We start from the raw sequence: 20,632 nt of genomic DNA, 5'->3' as shown, positions 1-20,632 counted from the left end.
TAATATTACATTGGCCGTGCATACTCTGTTATGTCAACTGTTATTTTATTGTGAGTCAGTCTTGATAAATTACTGTTAATCCCTTGAGCACATAAACCACAATGGTAATAACGAGTGACCACAAAAATAAAATGAGTAATTGCAGCCACAAAAGTTTTATGTATTTGGCATTTAGTACATAGTTGATGCTAGAGGCATGCTCATTACTGACTGTCTTCTTAAACATTTCTGAGTGCTGCTCTTTTCTGTCCATAATCTGGGAGCCACGAAAGAGGCTTCCCTCCATAGATCTCTGTTGGTACGTGCTTGGAGAATTGGTTTTTAGTCTCCTTCTGTCTCACTGTGGGGACTGTATAAGCTTATGTTGTTGAGGACAAATGGAAAGATCTCTGGACTTAGAGGTAGAAGCTTAGCTTGGGAAACAGTTGGCTCTCTGATAGGTCCATAGACACGGTAACATGCAATAAGTCTTTTTTTTTTTTTTTTTTTTGCATGATTTAGACAAGTGCTTTCTCCTCTCTGTTTATTATTTCTTCATCTGTAAAATGTAGATAATGCTAATAACAATGGCTCTTTCTGGTCTCCGTGTGAAGATCAAATAATTCTTAGTTTTCACTTATGAACTTGAAGGGTATATGTGACCTATTGAGACTTAAGAAATATGGGAATTTCCAGTGTTCATCGTAAGTCTGCTGCATGTTCTCCATTTGCCTTTCTAGGTCTATTATTTAGTCTTCTCCATTCTTTCCTGACGAGATGGGGCGCGTTCAGGGTGGTATGGCCGTGGACTCCATTCTTTTCTGTTACCAGGAGGCTGATCATCTGGATCGTTGTTAGCTAGGCACTGTTGACAAAGGGAAGTACCGGGGGGCAGAGACTGGATGGCTGGAGGAGAGAGGAACTGGAGTATCTGTTTTCTATCTTCTTCCCCTTGGGGCTGTGGGCTGGCGGTGGCTGTGTTCCTCCACCACAGCCCACGGCTCCTGTCTGGTAGGTCTCTCCTCCCATTACAGCCTTTCCAGGTTTTACCGTGTCTGTTTCCTTTGCCCTTTCAAGCCTAGGGGAGGTAGTGGTCTCAGGGTCACTAACCTTTGGGTGTTTTTATCGGCCTTTTGGTTGCATTTACCTCTGCCCACCCCTTTGTTAGTGGCCGTTCATTTCACTCAGCTCATTCATTCCTTTTAAGTGTGTCATCTGTGTCCTGTTGGGTTTCTGTTCTACCCCATACTCCAAACACATGTGCTGGACCGCCACACGTATTGCGCCACACTTAAAATGATGGTGGTAACCCATAAGAAACAGGAGATTTCTTCCGAGTTGGAAGTGACCGTCACATTCCCCTGCAGGCATGATGAGTAGCATATAGACTAAGCCAGTGTACAGGAAACAGAACCAAATTCCTGACAGGTAGGGCCTTCGAATTTCCCAGACATCATCAACTTAGACAAAGCCATGAAAGGCCATACAAACACTGAGAAATCTCAGATGCAAACTATTTACAAGTTGTGCAAACATTGCGCGTGGCCAAAAACATAGGCCGTTATACACGCTACCGCATTCGTCTAGGTCAGCTCCTGCTTGGGGGGCGTTCGGCCACCTCCTCAAAGAAGTCGTGATTCTCCCCTGAAGAGCTCGCCTTTGGTGTCTGTTTTAAAAAAATGTTTCTCCGGCATAATACGGGGGTTTAATATATAATTAGGTCGACCCAACATCTCAGGTTGAGACAGTGCCAAAATTAATTAAGTACCAGTTTAATTATTAGTAGAACCTCCTTATTTTCTGCAAAGTCTCCCAGTTTGGATGATCGCTTATGTGGTCCCCTATGTATAATGAGACTTTGCAGCTGTTTGTGGGGCTCTAGGGATGTAAGGTGCCTATAACCCGAACAAGTTCCGGACACAGCTGCGTTCTGCTGCGCTGCTGACCCCTGTCCCCTTCGGTCAGAGTGTGTGGCTCTCGGGGTGTTTCTGGGATTGGCTAGCCATGTACAGTGGGCTTAATTCACTCGGCAGATTTTCTTTTCTGGGTCCCAGTTTTAGCATTGCATTCCACGTTGAAATAGCTTTCTTTGTAGGCATTTCAACCTTATATAAGTCCTATATTCCTTCTAAAGCAGCAAGTTCTTTGTCTTTCTTAGCTCTAAACTTTTCTCTGATAGTTTGAATAGCAATTCACAACCCCCCCCCCCTTACAGAAGTCACTGTGAATTGCTTTATTTCTTTGCTTTTCCTATCTCCTCTGTTCCCCACTTTTCAACATGTCAGGACACTTCTGGATGTCTCTATGCACCATGTAGAAGTTCAGTTTCTTGTTCTTTAAGTTCTTGAACTCTGTTTCTCTCTAAAAGCCTACATTTTATTTTACCAGTACACTCCCTACTTTAAGTCCTAACTATCGTTCTCCCACACTTTTCTCAGTATAAACATCAATAAATTTAAAGCCCACATTACATTATAATTATGTCAACCCTGGGAGATGGTAGAATGTTAGTTCTCCGGGGAGTGTGAGGAGAGGAGTTTTAACTGTGACACACCGTTGAAGATTTCTGAAATATGAAGCCATAGGCAGAATTTTATCTTCTGCAGTCATACCACATAGTCAGAAACAGAAAGCTTATCACCACTCTGAGATAAGATGCATGCAAGTTAAATAACCTGGCAACCTCATGGAATTTCCCCCCTAGCAAAAAGTGTTGGTCAAATAACCATCTAGTCACGAAACATACATCATCAATAAAATGTTCCATATTTTCTGTGATGTTGTTGAATAAGCACTAAAGTATCTGCTGCTGTCATTTATTCCAGTGTCTAGTATTTCAAAAATAATGTAATTCGTCAAACATTAATTTTGTTATTCATTTATCCATATACGCATTCCTACCATTGATGAGTACGTGTTCCAGGATTCAAGCAACGTAGACCAGAGACTGTTGCTTTTTTGGGAAAGTCCTTCTCCATCCATTTCCAGAGATTGTCTTCTCAATTCAACTTTTTGTGATTTTCATTGTTGGAAAATGCCTTCTCTCTATGTACCCCTCTACGAGGCTTAGCCCACAGTTTTTCTTAGGGCGTATCTTAGTTCCCCACTAGATGATGCTTTGAGGACAAGGGTTTGTCTTACTCATCTGTTTCTATCTCTCACAGTGATTGTCTAAAAATTCATACGATTTTTGTTTGGTTCCTATTCATTTTCAATGAATCCATTACAGGTTAGAAACATTCAACGTCACATGATCCAAATGCTGGACCGCTGGGACCTTCTTCCCTTTCTGTATCCTACATGTCCTCGCTGCATCCTTACACAGAGGGAACTGGTATGAACATTACTACTCTTACCTCAGCAGACAAAAGGACCAACACCAGGGGCAACAGTACCTTTAGGGTCTGTGGCCACAGCCTGTTCTTCTGCTATTGCAGCGATCGGCCACCTTGAAATGGAGCAGGAGAAAGAAACATTGATGTGAAGCATAGACAACAGCATTAGCAGGCAGCCTACTGGACAAGGTCTTTCACTTCCAGATCAGTTTGGGAGGAATTAGAAGAATAGAATTTTTGTGACACAAGTGGCTGTGAAGCTGAAGAAGTATTTTTTGTAAGGCTGCCCTCCTAGTCCAATTCACAGCCCTCTTCTCTCACGTCTTTGTCATCATGGTGACTTCTCGCTGCTGTCGCGGCGTCATTCTACTTCCCAACGGCACGTTTCTCAGGGTCACTTTTTTTCTTCTTCTCCTGGAAAGAACCTAAAAATAATTCTCTCTTGAAGAATAAAATGTATGGGTTCTGGGCATGTTTTGCTGTTTAAGGCCTTCCAAGTTCATGGGTCTGTTCTGGTCAACTGAAGGGGTAGAAGCATGACACTCACAAAAAACGAGTATTTGATGTCTCTTTTCCAGGAAACACTTCCAGATAACCACTTAGAAACTCTTAAAAAGTTTTGGTGCCCACTGTCTGTTAAGATTTTGCCCAATATCTGATACATCCACAGAAAAATAATGACATGATTTGAACCCTAAATTTAGAATCTACTTTCAGTGTGTTGATATTGACAACTAGAAAGATTATTTGGAATTTTTGCTAAGTTGATGACATAAACAAGTACAATATAACTAAATTCTCTCACATTTTAAGTTGTTTACATTGTACCCTGTAAATCACTATCATTGTATAATGTTAGATATTATTGATACTGTTTTATCTGTGGTGTTCGAGTAACATCACAGTCACATCTATTTTTTCTCTTTTACATCTGGTACAAATTCAATTAAATGGGTTTGAACCCAATGCTGTGTTTCTCATTTCTCTTTGAGTAAGTAGTTCTATTTAATTTTCTGCTTAGTAAGAGTCTAATCTGGTGAATTTATTCTGGGTCCTTGCATGATAACAGGTGGTACCTAGGCGATGAAATTTGCTGACTGTCACAGACCTGCCGATTTCAGTGCATCTTCTTCCCTAGGACATTCGTCAAGTCTCTGCCATTTGCTCCTTTAAATGTAAGTACCATTATCAGCTCATTTTGATGTTTCCACATTACAAATACTGTGCCCATCAAAACGAACAACTCTTCTATTTTTGATCAGTTTTGTCAGTGCACGTGGGCCTCAGAAATGAATGGGGGAACAGATGTGTTTTGATAGGGTTCAAGGTGAAAGTAGCTTGGGCATCACTGGCTGCCCAGGAGAGCGGTACATCCCCACCGGCACGCAGTCCGTTGATGACGTTCCCCAGCTCCTTTCTTTTCTGCTCCTCCTCGGAGGTAACTGTTGTTGTGAAATATGCCGTTTGCCACATTTGGTCTGCCCTGCTTCAGGATATTTTATAAATGGAGTTACACTTTTATAAATTGCTTTCATCATTCAATACGATGCTCCTGAGAGTCATTCATGATGATGTATGTACCCACAGTGTATTCATTTTAACTGCAATGTAGTAGCATTATATGACCATATCCCAACTTCTCTGTAAACATCTTTAGTTTTATCTGTAAATATGAAAAAGCAGGTTGTTTCCTGCTTTTTACAGCGGGAGATAGTACTGTTATGAGTATTCTTTTTTAAAAAAAATATTTTTAATTACAGTTGACATACAGTTTTAAATTAGTTTCAGGTGTAACATTCTTTTAACTTATGAAGTGATCTCCTGATAGGTCTAGTATGCATCTGACACCATACAGTTGTTACAGTATTATTGACTTTATTCCCTATGCTGTGCATTATGTCCCCATGACTGTTTTTATTACTGGCAATTTGTACTTCTTAGTTGCTTTCACCTTTTCCAACCATCTGCCCAACACCTCTCTCACCTGGCAAATATTACTTTGTTCGCAGTATCTATGAGTTTGTTTGTTATTTGTTTATTTTAGATTTCACATATAAGTAAAATTATATGGTATTTGTCTTTCTCTGTGTGATTTATTTCACTTAGCACACTTCCCTCTAGGTCCATCCATGTTGTTGGAAGTGTTAGGAGTTCATTCTTTTTTATGGCCAAGTAGTATTCCATTGTATATTTGTACCACACCTTCTTTAACCAGTTGTTTATCAATAAACACTTAGATTGCTTTCGTAGCTTGGCTGTTGTAAACAAAGCTGCAATGAACACAGGGATTCATATATATTTTCTAACTGGTGTTTTGAATTTCTTTGGATAAATACACAAAAGTGGGGTTGCTAGGTCATATGATAGTTCTATTTTATTTTATATTCATTTATTTTTTTATTTATCACCTGAGGATGTTTTTCTACTTATTATCAGATAGAGTGGGAGGGAGGGAGAGAGAGAGAGACAGAGAGAAACATTGATGTGATAGAACCACATAAACTGGTTGCTTCCCACACGACCTGAACAAGGCCAGGGATGAACCTCAACCAAGGTATGTGCCCTTGACTGGAATAGAACCCACGACTCATTGGTCCATGGACCGACACTCTAACCGCTGAACCAAACCAGCGAGGGCTATTATTTTTATTAAAAAAAAAAAAATCCTCACCCAAGGATATTTATCTCCAGACAAAGTGGAAGGGAGAGAGAGAGAGAGAGAGAGAGAGAGAAAGAGAAACATTGATGTGAGAGAGACACATCAACTGGTTGCCTTCTGCACGACCCTGACCAGGGCCAGGAACCGAACTGCAACCAAGGTACTTGTCCTTGACTGGAATTGAACCCTCGATTCTTTGGTCCATGGGCCAGTGCTCTACCACTGAGCCAAACCGGCCAGGGCTGGTAGTTCTATTTTTAATTTTTTTTCTTTTGTTGCATTTTTATCTTCAGGGAGAGTGGGAGGGAGAGAGGGAGGAACAGAGAGGAACATCCATGTGAGAGAGACACATTAAGTGGCTGCCACCCACACGACCCCAATTGGGGCCGGGGACAAACTGCAACAGAGGTACATGCCCTTGGTGGGAACCAAACCTGGGACTCTCTGGTCCGCGGGCCAACGCTCTAACCGCTCAGCCAAACTGGTCAAGGCTATTTTTAATTTTTTGAGAAACCTCCATATTGTTTTCTGAAGTAGTTGCACCAATTTACAATCTCAGCAACAGTGCACTAGGGTTCTCTTTTCTCCACATCCTCACCAACATTTGTTGTTTATTTATTTATTGACAACTGCCTTTCTGACAGGTGTGAGGTGACATCTAATTGTGGTTTTGACTTGATTTGCATTTCCCTGATGATTAGTGATGTTGAGTATCTTTCCATGTGCCCGTGGGCCATCTGAATGTTCTCTTTGGAGAAATGTCTACTTGGGTCCTGTGCCCATTTTTAAATTGGATTTTTTTTTTTTTTTTTTTTGCCGCTCAGCTGTATGAGTTCTTTATATTTTGGACATTTGTCCTGTATTGGATGTATTATTTACAAATATCTTCTCCCATTAAGTAGGTTGTCTTCATGTTTTTTTGATGATATGTATTGCAGTGCAAAAGCTTTTTAGTTGATGTAGTCACATTTATTTATTTTTCTTTGTTTATTTTTGCCCTAGGAGACATTTCCCCTCCAAATATTGCGAAGACCAACATCAAAGTCTTTATTGTTTTCTTCTAGGAGTTTTATAGTTTGAGGTCTTACATTTCAGTCTGCTATGAGTATTTTTACATATATCTTCTGGTATTTGCCAGTTTCACTAAGGCTGGGTTTTTGAAACTGTGGTTTGTGACCCATTACTGGATTATAAAATTGATTTTGTGGGTTGTGACTAGTATTAAAAAAATTCTTATGGTAGACTAGACTAAACTAGAAAATGTCAGAATGCATTCTACACAGGGTGAGGATTATTTCATAAAACTTTTACTCTAATATGTGTGAGTCTATGTGTGTGTTACTTGCATACATGCACTGAATTATGATATAAAATATATATTTTTTTATTGGGGATCACAGCCCAAACTTTTAAAAACTACGGCTCTAGTATACATGATTAGGAATAGGTTTCATGTCACAATTGTCATATTTTTTATTGTGTATCCTTTAACAAATTATTGAGCTATAGTTATTTTTAATACTTTTGGTTTAATCTTTACGTTAGGGTTAAGTGGTTAATACACTGCCATCTTACAGTATTAGAGTATTCTAATAGTGACTATATACTTAGCCTTTACTAGTGTATTGTATATTTGCATGTTATTAATTAGCATCTTTTTATTTCAGCTTGAAGACTCCTTTCAGAATTTCTTTTAAGACAGATCTAGTGGTGATACATTTTTGTTGGGGTGGGGGGTCTTGATCTTGCCTTCATTTCTGAAGGACTAGTTTTTTCTGTGTAAAGTATTCTTGGTTGGCAGTTTTTTTTTTAGTACTTGGAGTGTATCATCCTACTGTCTCCTGGCTGGCAGGTTTCTGCCTAGAAATCTGCTGGTAGCCTTATGAAGTTCCCTTGTATGAGGGAACTTTTCTTTCTTTTGATGCTTTAAATTTTTACAGCCCACTAACTTGCTGTGCTGAAGTCTGAGTCTTTTGATGCTTTTAACATGTTTTTCTGTCATTGATTTTAGACAGTTTTTAAAAATGTGTCATGGACAAGGTTTTTTTGAATTCAAATTATGGGATGATGTATTAGTTTCATTAAGTTGGATGTCTGAATCTCTCCTTAGGTTTAGGACATTGCAACAATTATTTGTTTAATTTTTTTTTCTGTTCTTTCTCCCTTTCTCCTTCTTGGATGGCATTGATGTATGTAGATTGTTTCTCTTAATGGTGTTCCTTAAGTCCTGTAGGCTTTCTTTATTCCTATTCATTCTTTTTTTCTTTTTGTTCCTTGGCTGGAGAACTTCAAATAATCTGTTGTCAAATTCAGTGATTTTATCTTTTGCATGGTTCAGGCCTTTTGAAGCTCTCTCTTGAATTCTTCAGTTCAGTCATTATCTTTTTCAGCTTCGAAATTTCTGTTTGGTTCTTTTTGTTGAACTTCTCATTTTACTCTTGTATTGTTTTTCAAATTTTGTTAATTTGTTCAACTGTGTTCCTTTATAGCTCTCTGAGCATCTTTATAACCATTATTTTTAATTCTTTGTTGGGAAATCCATGTATCTCCATTTCTCTGGGTTTAGTTACTAGAAGTTTATAGTGTTGCTTTGATGATGTTATATTTCTATGATTCTTTATGATCCTTTTAGTTTTGCAGAGGTGTCTGCATTTGAAGAAGCAGTTACCTCTTTCAGACTTTATGGACTGACTTCAGTAGCAAAATACCTTCATCTGTGGGAGGTAGGGAGTCAGATTCTGTGATTCCTGATTTAATGGTACAGGTCATCAAGTGCAGATGTGTATGGTGGCTCTGGTCGAGGGGTATATAATGTTTCTTTGGCTCAAGCATCTGAAGTCCATAGTATCAACAACTGCATGTTCTTTGGCAAGTGCTACATATGTGTGTGTGTGTGTGTGTGGGGGGGTCCACAGTGGCTTAAGGAGCTGTCGGCATCTTCAGCAGGACCTCTAGGTACAGTGGCTAGGGATCGGGACAGGTAGCACTGGTGGTCAGATCTGTTGGTGTGCACACTCTTGGATGTGGGTACAAGTTGCTGGTGCTTGTGCAGTGGTAGAGACTGGTTGCAAACACACACACAGTGGTGGGGAAAGAGCCAACAGCGTGGGCCAGGGCCAAATGTGGATGCACTGGCAGTCGCGTGTGCCCTGGCTGTTGGTGTGCCCTCTTGTGGTGGAAAGGTCTCACCTCGAGTGTGCGCACCTTTTTGTGAGGTTATTCTCCAGTTTTTTTGTTCTACGGCGTTGCTGAACTTTCTTAACTTGACTCTGGAGCTCTCCCAAAGCTACTTTTGTTCATAGATAACTAATTGTTGATCTTTGCCAGCGATGGAGGCTGGGATCTTCTACTTTCTCATTTTGGTAATGTCATTTCCTTTTGATTTTTGAATATGTCAGATTAGAGACAGCTTTATGTAAGTAGCTGAAATGGTATCCTTAAAATTTCTACATAGCAGTCCCAATTTGCACTGAGATATGTTCTGTCACATCTTCTTGCCTCTAAGAGTGGATGGTCCTATAAAATTCTAGTCCTCTATGTTTTAATTTGGCAGTTAATAGCTCATCAATTCCAAAATAAAAATTATTTGGTTTTAAGCCTTCCCAGATCACAGTCATTTAAGTAGATTATTCTTGGTTTTTGTCCACGCTTCATTAGTATGTGATTGCTAGAATTTTCTTATGGACACTCCATCTCTTAGAAGGAGGAGAAAGAGGGAGAGGGAGAGAGAATATACTTCTTGTATAAAAATTATTTTTCAGTCTGTCTTATATATTTTGGCAGCCAATTTCTATGTAAAAAAAAATGAGACCTCTTAAAGCATCTACATCATCCCATCGTCACCTGTATTTTGTTATAATCTTTCCCATGATCTTTTTTTTTTTTTATCCTCACCCGAGGACATTTTTCCATTTTTTGTTCAGATAGAGTGGGAGGGAGAGAGAAAGAGAGAAGCATCGATGTGAAAGGGACACATCGAGTGGTTGCCACCTGCACAACCCAACCAGAGCTGGGGACAAACTGCAACCGAGGTACGTGCCCTTAGCAGGAACCGAACCTCAGGTCTCTCTGGACCGCAGGCCGATGTTCTAACCACTGAACAAAACCGGCCAGGGTTTTTCCATCATTTTAAAAGACCTTCTAAATTATTGTAATGTAAAATATTTTCAACATTTATTCTGTAAAAGACCAACACTTCAATAAGAAATAATCATGTAGAATCAGGGCACATTTATTTTATTTTTTAAATATATTTTTTCTTTATTGATTTTAGAGAGGAAGGGAGAGGAAGAGAGAAATAGAAACATTGATGAGAGAGAACATCGGTTGGCTGCCCCCTGCATGCATCCCACTACGGATTGGGTGCCTTGACTGGGAATCAAACCAGCAACCTCTTGGTACATGGGTCGACGCTCAACCAGTGAGCCACAACAGCCTGGAAGGGCACATTTATTTGAAATAATCTCAGACTTAGAATCATTATCACCTTCTGAAATACATAAGGTTATTAAATGAAATAACACATCTTGGACATGATCTGAGTTATCTAGAGCACAGCATCTCCTCTAAAACTATTTTTCTAAAAAATTTTAATTACAGTTGGCATACAATATTATATTAGTTTCAGGTGTACAATATAGTGATTAGACATTTATATACCTTAGAAAGTGATCACCCCAATAAGTCTAAACCGAGCATCTTATATGTAGTTTTACACAAGTTGCATGTTAATTAGATCAAATTGATAGCTTGCTTTGAAACTTCAGACATGAGAAGTAGATTTTATTTATTTTTTATTTTTATTTCGTATTGTTGAAAGTAATACAGATGTTCCCCCTTTTCCCTCATTGACCCCCTCCTTCCCGCTCCCACCCCAGAAGTAGATTTTAAAAGCAAGAAAACATTTACTGTCCATGTGGAAATGAAGGAAGAAGGAAAATCCAGGTGGCTGCTGCGGCTCCTCACCTGCCCCTCTCGGGAAACAGGAAGAAGACAAACCAGAGCTCAAGAGCCTGGACACAGCCCGAGGCTAGGATTTGCTGGTGAGTAAACAGCTTCTGACCTGAACTTGATATTCTAGCATCTGTCTCTCAGAGAGAAACAAACATATTAGAGTTCTGTAACATTTCCTTAGAGTTTTCCCAAATAGGCAGCCCTGTTCCCATTTAAATATCTCAACAAGCCAGCTCTTTGCCGTCCAGCAACTTGTCCACCAGGTACCTTCCTCTTCCTCTTAATGTTTCACTTCAAATACCACTTCCTCCTGGAGGTGTCCCCTAGTTACTGAAGAAAGGCTCTGATGCCCCTTCTGGGCTCCCAGCACACGTTCTAATTACATATAATAATTGAATGCATTATTTCTACAGTGTTTTGCAGAACTCCATATCCTTGGATTTCTCCTCAAAACAAAGCAAACAAATAAGTAAAAACCCCAAATCTGTTTTGTGGTCAATTGATTTTAGGAAACTCCATTCTAGACTCCTCTTACATATTTATTTTTTACATTTGAGTATTAATGTTTCTAAAAAGTAATTCCAGAAAGAAACTTGTTTTTACTCATTTTTTTCCCAGGACTAATTGACCGTAAAACATCTCTTTTGAGAAATGTCAGTCTGCAGATTTCTCTGGAATAAGGTTGGGAAATGCTGTCTTATGGTTCTGTGATTGTTTGCTTTGTCCTGCCTCTCCACAGGGCCACACTTATTGGTATCGCCAGTGCTTGGTACATGCCTGGCACATAGTAGTATATTTAATGAAATTATTTGTTAATAAAAATATGGCAGAGAGAAAGGGAATGATTTCCATGCTGGGAGCTTGGGAAAATAAAGTTATTTACTGTTGCATAACAAACCACCCCAACATTTAGCATTTAGTGACATAAAACAGTATTTGTGTGTGTGTGTTCATGGTTTTTATGGGTTTGGAATTCAGAAAGAGCATAATAGGGACCCTCCCCCGCCTCACTTCACATCATGTGGGACCGTTGATGAGATATGACACAAATGGCGATGGGTACTTAGTATAGTGGGGGGCGGGAAGGGCTGAGCTGAGGACAGGAATCATTTCCAAGTTATTCTTTTCACTCACATGCGGGGCCTGAGCTCCTACATTTGACCTCCCAAGCGTGATGGTCTCGGCAGTGTCAAACTTTTTGCATCGTGGCTCAGGGCTCTAAGAACAAGTGTTCCCAGAAACTAGGCAGAAGCTGCCAGTTCTCTTAATGACTCACCCTCAGAAATCTCAGCTATGTCAAAGAATTTATAGCCACGCTTCAGACTGGCACAGCAGGGGGAGAATCGTGATGCCACTGGTTGACATAAGGGATTCAGGAGAAGGGAGTTTGCTGGGTCGGAGAGGGGGTACAGGCATGTGAACCTCCAGGGGGGATGTCTAGCTAGAATATATCTGGAGCTCAGGCAACAGGTGGGAGGTGAAAATGAGGGTTGAGGTTTACCCCATGTAAGTGGTGCTGCAGGTACAAGTCAGATGCTCTGGGGAATGTTTGCAGAGCCAGAGAGGAGACTCAGGCCTAGACCTGCTGTTAGGAACTGAATGTCCCCCCTCACACTCCTATGTTGAAATCCTAATCCCACTGTGATGGTATGTGGTAGGAGTGAGGCTTGGGGAGGTGATTAGGTCATGAGGGTGGAGCCTTCCTGAGTGGGATTCGTGCCCTCAGGAAAGAGACCCTGGGAGCTCCGTTGTCCTCTTTCTGCCGCTTGTGGACACTGTGTGAAGGTGGCAGCCTGCAGGAAAGGAGACGGTCCTCTCCAGAGCCAGCCATGCTGGGACCTGATCTCTCTGGACTTCCAGCCTCCAGAACCAGGAGAAATAGATTTCTGTTGTCATGAGCCACACACTTTACAGTACGTTGTGATAGCAGTTTGAGCTCACTAAGACACCTGGGAACGCCGATGTTTACGGGAAAACGGAAGGAGGAGAAGCAGAGAAGAAAGCTCAGAAGCTCCCACGGTGGTGAGAGGAGGAGGCAGCGTGATCCAGGGCAGCCCAGAGGAGTGCTGCAGGGCGGAGGGTCGACAGTATCTCAGGCCCCAGGGAAGTCAAGGTAAGGAGGCCCAAGGGTGTCCACTGGGTTCGACAGTATCTCAGGCCCCAGGGAAGTCAAGGTAAGGAGGCCTATGGGTGTCCACTGGTTCGACACGTATGCAGTTCTTCAGTTAGGGAAGTTGCAGTGAAGACAGATGGGGCTGGCGGTGGCGCTGGGGGACGCGGCTGAGTTGTTGGCATGGGAGGAAGCTCTGTGCTCGTGGCTGAGCAGCATCCAGGTGGAGAGAGCTCCTTTCCCTCCCCGCCAAAGCTCTTTCTTGTGATTGTACCAGAAAGTCCCATGGCACCTCATTCACAATGGTTAGAAATGTGTAAAAGTCATTGAATAGAAAAAGCTTTTTAAGAGCACAAGGCAGCCAGGGTGGATCACATAACAGCCCAAACATGTGACACGTCCCCAGATAAGCCCGAAGCCACAGCCAGTAACAGCTCTGCAATCTGCCAGGGAGCGGCTGACGCGGGAGCCAATCTGCTTCCTCTGTTTGGCATCTGCGGGCTGCTGAGAAGGGCGGTTTGCCAAGTCCTGTTCCTGGAGGGGGAGAGCCGCAGGCTCTGTGATGGTCAGGGCTGTCTCCACATGGGGGGGGAGGGAGGACTGCTGGGACGGGGAAGTGTTGTGTCATCTTACACATCCTACCGTGCCCTGACATTTCCCTTTCAGGAGAAGGCAAATGCAAGTCTGCAGGAGAAATGATTTTCATGTTCAATTTTTTCAGCTCTTTGGGACTTGAATGTGGCTGTTGGCAAAATTATGTTGCAGTTGATAAATCGTGATTCAATGAATTAATATACCGGAGGCTCTTAGAACAACGCCTGTTCTAAGAACAAACACCATGTAAGTGTAAAGTACTACTATTAATATCACTTTATTATTGTGTTACAGCTTTAAATACAGGAGCACAGTTTGATTGGAAGGAAATTCTTCTTCTCTATCTTACATTTCATAGATAAGATAAACTTTGTATTTTGAAACTTTTCAAGAAACATTAGGAAGATGGGGGTCACATTTCTTGACCTGGAGTAAGAGCTATTACCAGAAAACAGTCTCTGTGTGTACTCGGCGTAGAACCCACGTTTGCCACCGAGTGGGTGTGTTAAACCTCAGTGGGTGTCCTTTGTGGCTGGTGGGCTTTGATTCCAGTGACTTGTTTTTGACTCTGATTATCCAGCCTGAGAGTGTGTCCTTTTGGGGAGAGCGGTGTGCTCCAGTGATAAAATGTGTGGGTGTAAAGTGATCCGACTTGAAGGCCTACTGAAAAGTAGGGGCCCCATTGTTCGGCTCCTGTCTCTTTTGCTCTCGCAGAGAGGGGGGATGCTGCAAGTTCAGGTCAGAAGCTGTTTACTCGCCAGCAAATCCTAGCCTCGGGCTGTGTCCAGGCTCTTGAGCTCTCGTTTGTCTTCTTCCTGTTTCCCGAGAGGGGCCAGGTGCGGAGTCACAGCAGCCAGGGTGGAGGTCTAGAGTGGCATCCGTGGGGATTATTTTATCCCTTTACTCCCATTCTCACAATAAAACCTTATCTACCCCAAACACCTCTGCGCAGAGTTCCTTTTGAGTCTATGCCTCCAAATTCTGGTATAAATCTGCATCAAGCTGTGGTTTAGTCACTAGGGAAAAGTAGATGTTATTTCTGACTTGGAGAAGTTTCTAATGTATTTTAGATATGTTTGAAATTCACAGTCAGCTGTCTGTCTGTCTGTCTGTATCTATCTATCTATCTATCTATCTATCTATCTATCTATCATCTATCTATCATCTATCTACCATCACCTATCTATCTATCACATATCTACACTTAGAAACATGAAGTGTTTATTTTGAAATATAAGTTTTCTGATCAGAAAAATAGTGGGACTATTATTTAGGTTTGGAAGAATGATTTAGAAAGATGGACTAGACTATGGTGGAGTAAATGTGATGAGTTAGAGATAAAGAGTTTAAAAAAATTATTCCATGAGCTAGACATACACTCTCAAAGTGTTTTAGACAGATGTAATTGTGGGCAAACTAAAAAGGAGCAAAGGTATGAGTAGCCAGCCTGTGAATGCATCACTGGGCTTTTCCAGCACTTTCTGAGCTGAGGACCAGGTTGACAAGGGTCACCTAGGACAGTAAGAGGGGCTGCTGTGGCCCGGTAGATACATGGACTTGTGCTTCTAGAGAACGTGAGCAGGGTGGTCTCTGATGCTTACGTAGAGAGGGTGTAAGTCAAGGATGTTTTGCACACAGCAGCTGTTCTGGAAGTGCTTGTTGTTTACAGAGCAGCTTATATATAAATGGGTGAAGGTTTCATGGACCCTAATTTCCTGAAATGCCCTTTCTTTGGCTATTAGTGTGCTCTAACATTCAGCCTTGTCTTGGATTTTCTTTAGGGCTGCTAAAACCCTAAAGGCTTGAAAACCTCTTGGAAGCTATAATGCTATGTCCAGACTGGGAAAATGTCATAGATATGTCTATTTCCTTTAGCCACTCAGGATAATAAAGTCTGTAACACAAATTTTGGGGGCCTTAAATATCCATGTTACATCCATGAATATTGGTCCTCACTAATTTTCAAAACTAGAATTTCTTATCCTTTATAATGTTACATCTAAAGCCAAGTGTTCCTACACTCAGTTTTGGGGGACTTGGAATAGAGTTAGTTTCTATGTAGCTTTTATTCTCTAAACTCACATCCTTATTGGTCTAGAGACTAGAGTTTGTGTTTTCTGGAAATGAGGGCAAGACCTGTTGGTGGTCAGAAAGCATTACTAGTAAACCCATCTACCAAGGCAAATTTTGCCTGACTGATGTGTGTAGCAAGATCAAGTGAAATATTTTTAATTTAATTTTTGATTATCCAGATCAATGAAGATATACTAAGAGATCAGGAAATGTTATGGGGGGGAAATCAATTCTCTCTCTCTCTGAATTAGCTGTCTCTAATGGTAAACTATTTATGGGGATCAGAACGTTGTTTGGTGATCAGTGAGATAATTTTCCTCATCGTGAACCATATACAAGATAGTGATACAAGAGACTATACTCAGTTAATGGTCTAACAGAAAGTACGTCTTAGAAGGAATAAAGCAGTCACTAGCCCCATGCGGCCATTGAGCACTTGAAGTGTGGTTCCACCGAGAAACCAAATGTTAAATTTTGTTTTAAATTTAAATTTTTAAACTGGTACATAGTTCAGATAGTAGAGGATTTTTATGAATGTTTGAAACAACTTGGATATGTCAGTTTACTTTTTGAGTAAATTCTATGAAGTAGCAATACAGAACAAGGATTTGCTATGAAAATTTAGCGACCAAATTGAAACTGTTAATCAGGATGTGGCAAAAGTAGGTTTACAGTTGTACTTATGTGAGCTACAGCATTTATTCTTGTATAATTATTTATTAATTATTACATTATTTTCCATACAAACAACTCTAAACCTACTTTTGCCCCATCCTGTATGTGTAAAATACACACCGTTGTTTAGAAACAATAGAAGAAAGAATGTAAGGTATCTGATTGATAATTCTTTTACACTTATTACATATTGAAGTGATAATATTTAGATATAGTTGTTAAATAAAATATATTATTTCATTTAATTTTGCCTCTTTCTTTTAAAGTTTATCCCATCTTTCCCGGAGAGTAATTAGTCCCCGGGAGGCTGGGAGAGGGACACTTTCCCCTCTGTCATCCCATCTGTCAAGTTTGAGGACACTCTGAGTTGGTGGAGAACACGTTGGCCATAAGTCACCACTTTCATTCTGGGACTCAGTTTCTTCCTCTCTTTTTTCAGAATGTAGGAATATCAGACACATCAGTCCCACAAATTATAACCAAATAGTGAAACTTGAAGCCAAAAGACCTGAGTTTAATCTCTTACTTTGACTCATAATAACTAAATGACTTTGGGTAATTGAAGGTGTAAGCTTCAATTCCCTCTTCTCTAAAATAGCGCTAAAGATAATCTGTGACTCCCAGGAGTACAGAGTGGATGAAATAAAATCATATATGTGAAAATACTACCGAAATGACCTGTAAAGTTTCAGGGTCATACATTTTTTTCTTTCTGTATAGTATGTGCCAAAGAACAAAGGTTTGTTTCTAGACTTGCCATGGGCAAAGCTCTAGATTCTCTAAGTTTTGTTATCTCTAAAATGGGAATAAAAATATATTCTTTTCCTACCATTAAATTATTTTGAGGGTCAAATAAATGAACATACTTGATTATGTGATTTAGGTTTGAAAAATGACACAATGAAATATAAATATAAATCAGTGCTACTACAAAGTACACAAAGTTTAAAACACAAGAAAGTCATTCACTGAACATTTAAGAAACATTATTCAAAGGAAAATAAAAAGCGATAATCCAGACTCAGAGAAAGGACGTTGGAAACTTAAATGATCTTGTCCGTAGTCACATCATGTTCTGACAGAACAAGAAGTAGAACTTTGTCATTTTGTGTTCCCAGTGGTTCCTTCAGTCAAGAGAGTCTTGAAGTCTCAAATGTCAGATATGAAACCTGAATCAACTGCAATGTTTTTAAAAGGCAAGTTGTCCTATATAGGGTGAATTCCCATTTTCTTGTTGGTAGCTGGTATGTGTGTGTGTGTGTGTACATACATGTGCACACATATATGTCTTTTCTGAAAGAAATTAGATGTTGAATGAAGAAGCTAATATAAGGGATTTGTAGTTAGTAATTCTCTACAAATGCTACAGTGGCATCTAGATGGAAGCTCTTTACTGTCACAGAAAGATCACTCAGAAGTACTGTTAAGTAACAATGCAAGTTATAGTACAGTCCACTGCCATCTATGAAAAATAATATACATATAAGACTCGTATATATATTTGCATATGTTTAAATATCTTTGGAAAGATCTAAAAATATTTTAAATGATATTACATGAGCGTTACTGTGGGCCTGTCAGGGGCGGGGCAGGTTGGGGCACCAGAACCGATTGACGGAAGGAGCAGCGGTGGTGGAGGAGGAGGAGGAGGCGGCGGTGGTGTTTGTCTTCTTTCTCCTCCACTGTTGCATGCTCATCTTCCTCTCTGCATACTTCCTAATTACATCGTCTGGTGTAGAATGTGATCACATTCGTGCTAGATCATGTTGCTCGAAATCAAACAAGCGGGTGATTCCAGAAGTGATGGCCATACCATCGTCACTGTATCGATGCTCCTTTCATTGCACTGTGCACCTTCTTTCTCAACTTACCTGTGGCCACTTGGAATGTAGATCGGTTCATTATGGTGCCACGTGGTAACATGGGAGGGTTTGATCCAAGAGAAATACACAATCGAGAGCAGCTGAAGTCGCACATGAAAGAAGCCATGATCAAGCTTGGTTTCCACCTGCTCTGTTTTTGATTTATCTTTGTAGTATGGTTTTAGCTTTGATAAATGACGGAGGCAGGAGAAGCCATGGTTAAGTCAACTACACTATGGTGTGCACGTGAGAAACCAGAGACTACTTATACCGTCCTTAGAACCGTAACCATAGCAGTATGTTTGTTTCCTCTTTGAACAAAAATAGTTTCGCCGTGTTTTTACCATATAAACTATTTAAAAAAAACCCAAAACCACAAAAGTTACTGTGGTATTTCATTGTTTATATGCTAATTCCATTTTAAAGATAAGGTTTATTTTTGTAAAAACAAAAAATTAAAATATGGAAAAATTTAAGAAGTAGACATGTTTAAGTATTTTACTTATAGACAGCTCCAATTTAAATCTAGAAAAATAAAAAAATAAAACTATGTATTATAATGAATAAATTGAATCAAACTATTTCATAGTTACTTTAAATGCTACTAAAAATATTGTCGTTTTAAACTTTTGAGTAAAGTGTAATGAATTATAATTATTTATAATATGTTCTATGTACTTTAAATATTTTAACAAATTGTATGTAATCTAATTTATTACACCTAAAATTATATTCAATAGTATATTCAAATATATTATTCTAAATTATTTTAATAAAATATTAAATGCATTTATTGATTTAGAATAAACAATTTTAATATTTTTAAATTTTTCTTAGATTTTGATTTTTTACAGGTATGTATAATTTTTTATTATTACAGCGTTGCTTCAAAAATAGGCTATATATTTATTTGAAGAAAGTACAGTGTGATTCTTCCAATTTTGTTGTTGTTCAGTTATATTTCTTTCAGATTCTAGGCAATGGAGACCTTGCTTTGTTTTGTATATTTAACCTACATCAATTCAAGAAAGTTATGGCCATTTAGTTTTTTCTTGAATTACTTAGATTTACACACATTTCTTTTTTCTTCCTTTGCCTGGGAAACAGAGGCCTCATATATAGTGAATATGTCATAACAAATGCATATTGAAATCATACCTGAGAATAATCCTTTTAGATTCCTTAAAGTGACATCATATTAACCTATGCTAAATATTTACACATTTTGGAATGTAGGGTTCTGTTTTTCATGTTAGTGACTGTACTTTCTGAAGTGCCACTTGTCAAATAAGCTCATTTCTAATGGTCGACAAGCGGTGTTAATTTCAAGATTTCTAACATGTAGTCTTGAAACACTAGAGTGATATCTTTTGTCAGAACAAAGTACGAGTTGACAATTCAAAGACATACCTTTTTCTGAATGGCGTATTGTTAAGAGGAAATAGTTGTGAACAAAAGGTGGAAGTAACTGAACTGGGAATCAGGTATCACAGGCTGAGAACGAGAATAGTGAGTAGAGTATATGGGCAAAGTCTACGGGCTTGAATGACAGCTCAAAGACAAGATGGGATTTCACCCACTTTCAAAACATGACTTTTGTGCTCTCCTTTAAAGTACCGGCTGCTTTTCTTTAGTTCAGATGGTGGCAAATATTCGGGCTCAAGCATATAGTTGAGCTTCCACGGACTCAGGGGTGGTAGAAGTATCCGTATTTCACTGGCCTTCATTCAGCAACTAGATCCTTTTCAAAGATTCACATTCTCAAGGGCATTTGATAGATTAGTTCTTCACAACTATATGCTATGATTTTATTCTTCCTCATTGAAAATACCAGGATTGTGCAATAAGAAATATTATAGTTACTTATAATTAAAAAAGGTAATTAATCTATCTGTAAAAGCTAAGGTAAAAAAAAAGAAATACAAACACCCATTGCTTCTCGGCCTTTTGGCTGAGATCAAATGAAGAAATACAAGCACCTGTTAATATGTGTAATTTTGAAAATACTCCCAGGAATAGTTCGTGCTCCTTTATAAGGGTGCTTTCCTAACAAAGTCATCTGTAATCACTTGAGCGAAGCTCAGAAAGGCAGTCTAGAGATCTGGAATGCCCTTGCAATACAACCAGCAGAAAAAAATTGCTAGACATTTCAAAGACATGTAGTATTATGACTGGTATTTCTGTGAATGAACAATAAATATCACATTATAAAGAAACAAATGCCCAGGGGAATTATAAAGTAAAATAATGTAAAATAGAACAAAAGACTATAACTCTAAAAGATCTGAAAGGTACAATCTGGGGGGTAATTGTGCCTTTTTAATTCTCCCTTTGGTGGAGGTTGTGAATCAGACTAACATAACACACAGGGAAATACAATGAAACAACGTGG

General features: G+C 39.5%; 1 protein-coding gene across 1 annotated transcript; it reads left to right on the top strand.

The window, feature by feature from the left end:
- Positions 1 to 13,112: 13,112 nt before the first annotated feature.
- Positions 13,113 to 18,401, top strand: LOC118642716 (protein cornichon homolog 4-like). Its single transcript, XM_036280640.1, has 2 exons — positions 13,113 to 13,129; positions 18,230 to 18,401. Exons 1-2 carry the CDS (start codon positions 13,113 to 13,115, stop codon positions 18,399 to 18,401), a joined length of 189 nt encoding a protein of 62 aa, XP_036136533.1.
- Positions 18,402 to 20,632: the final 2,231 nt, after the last annotated feature.

This window comes from Molossus molossus, unplaced genomic scaffold (assembly GCF_014108415.1).
Source record: "Molossus molossus isolate mMolMol1 unplaced genomic scaffold, mMolMol1.p scaffold_m16_p_3, whole genome shotgun sequence".
Taxonomy (NCBI): Eukaryota; Metazoa; Chordata; class Mammalia; order Chiroptera; family Molossidae; genus Molossus; species Molossus molossus.
This window is presented reverse-complemented; position numbering and strand designations above follow the sequence as displayed.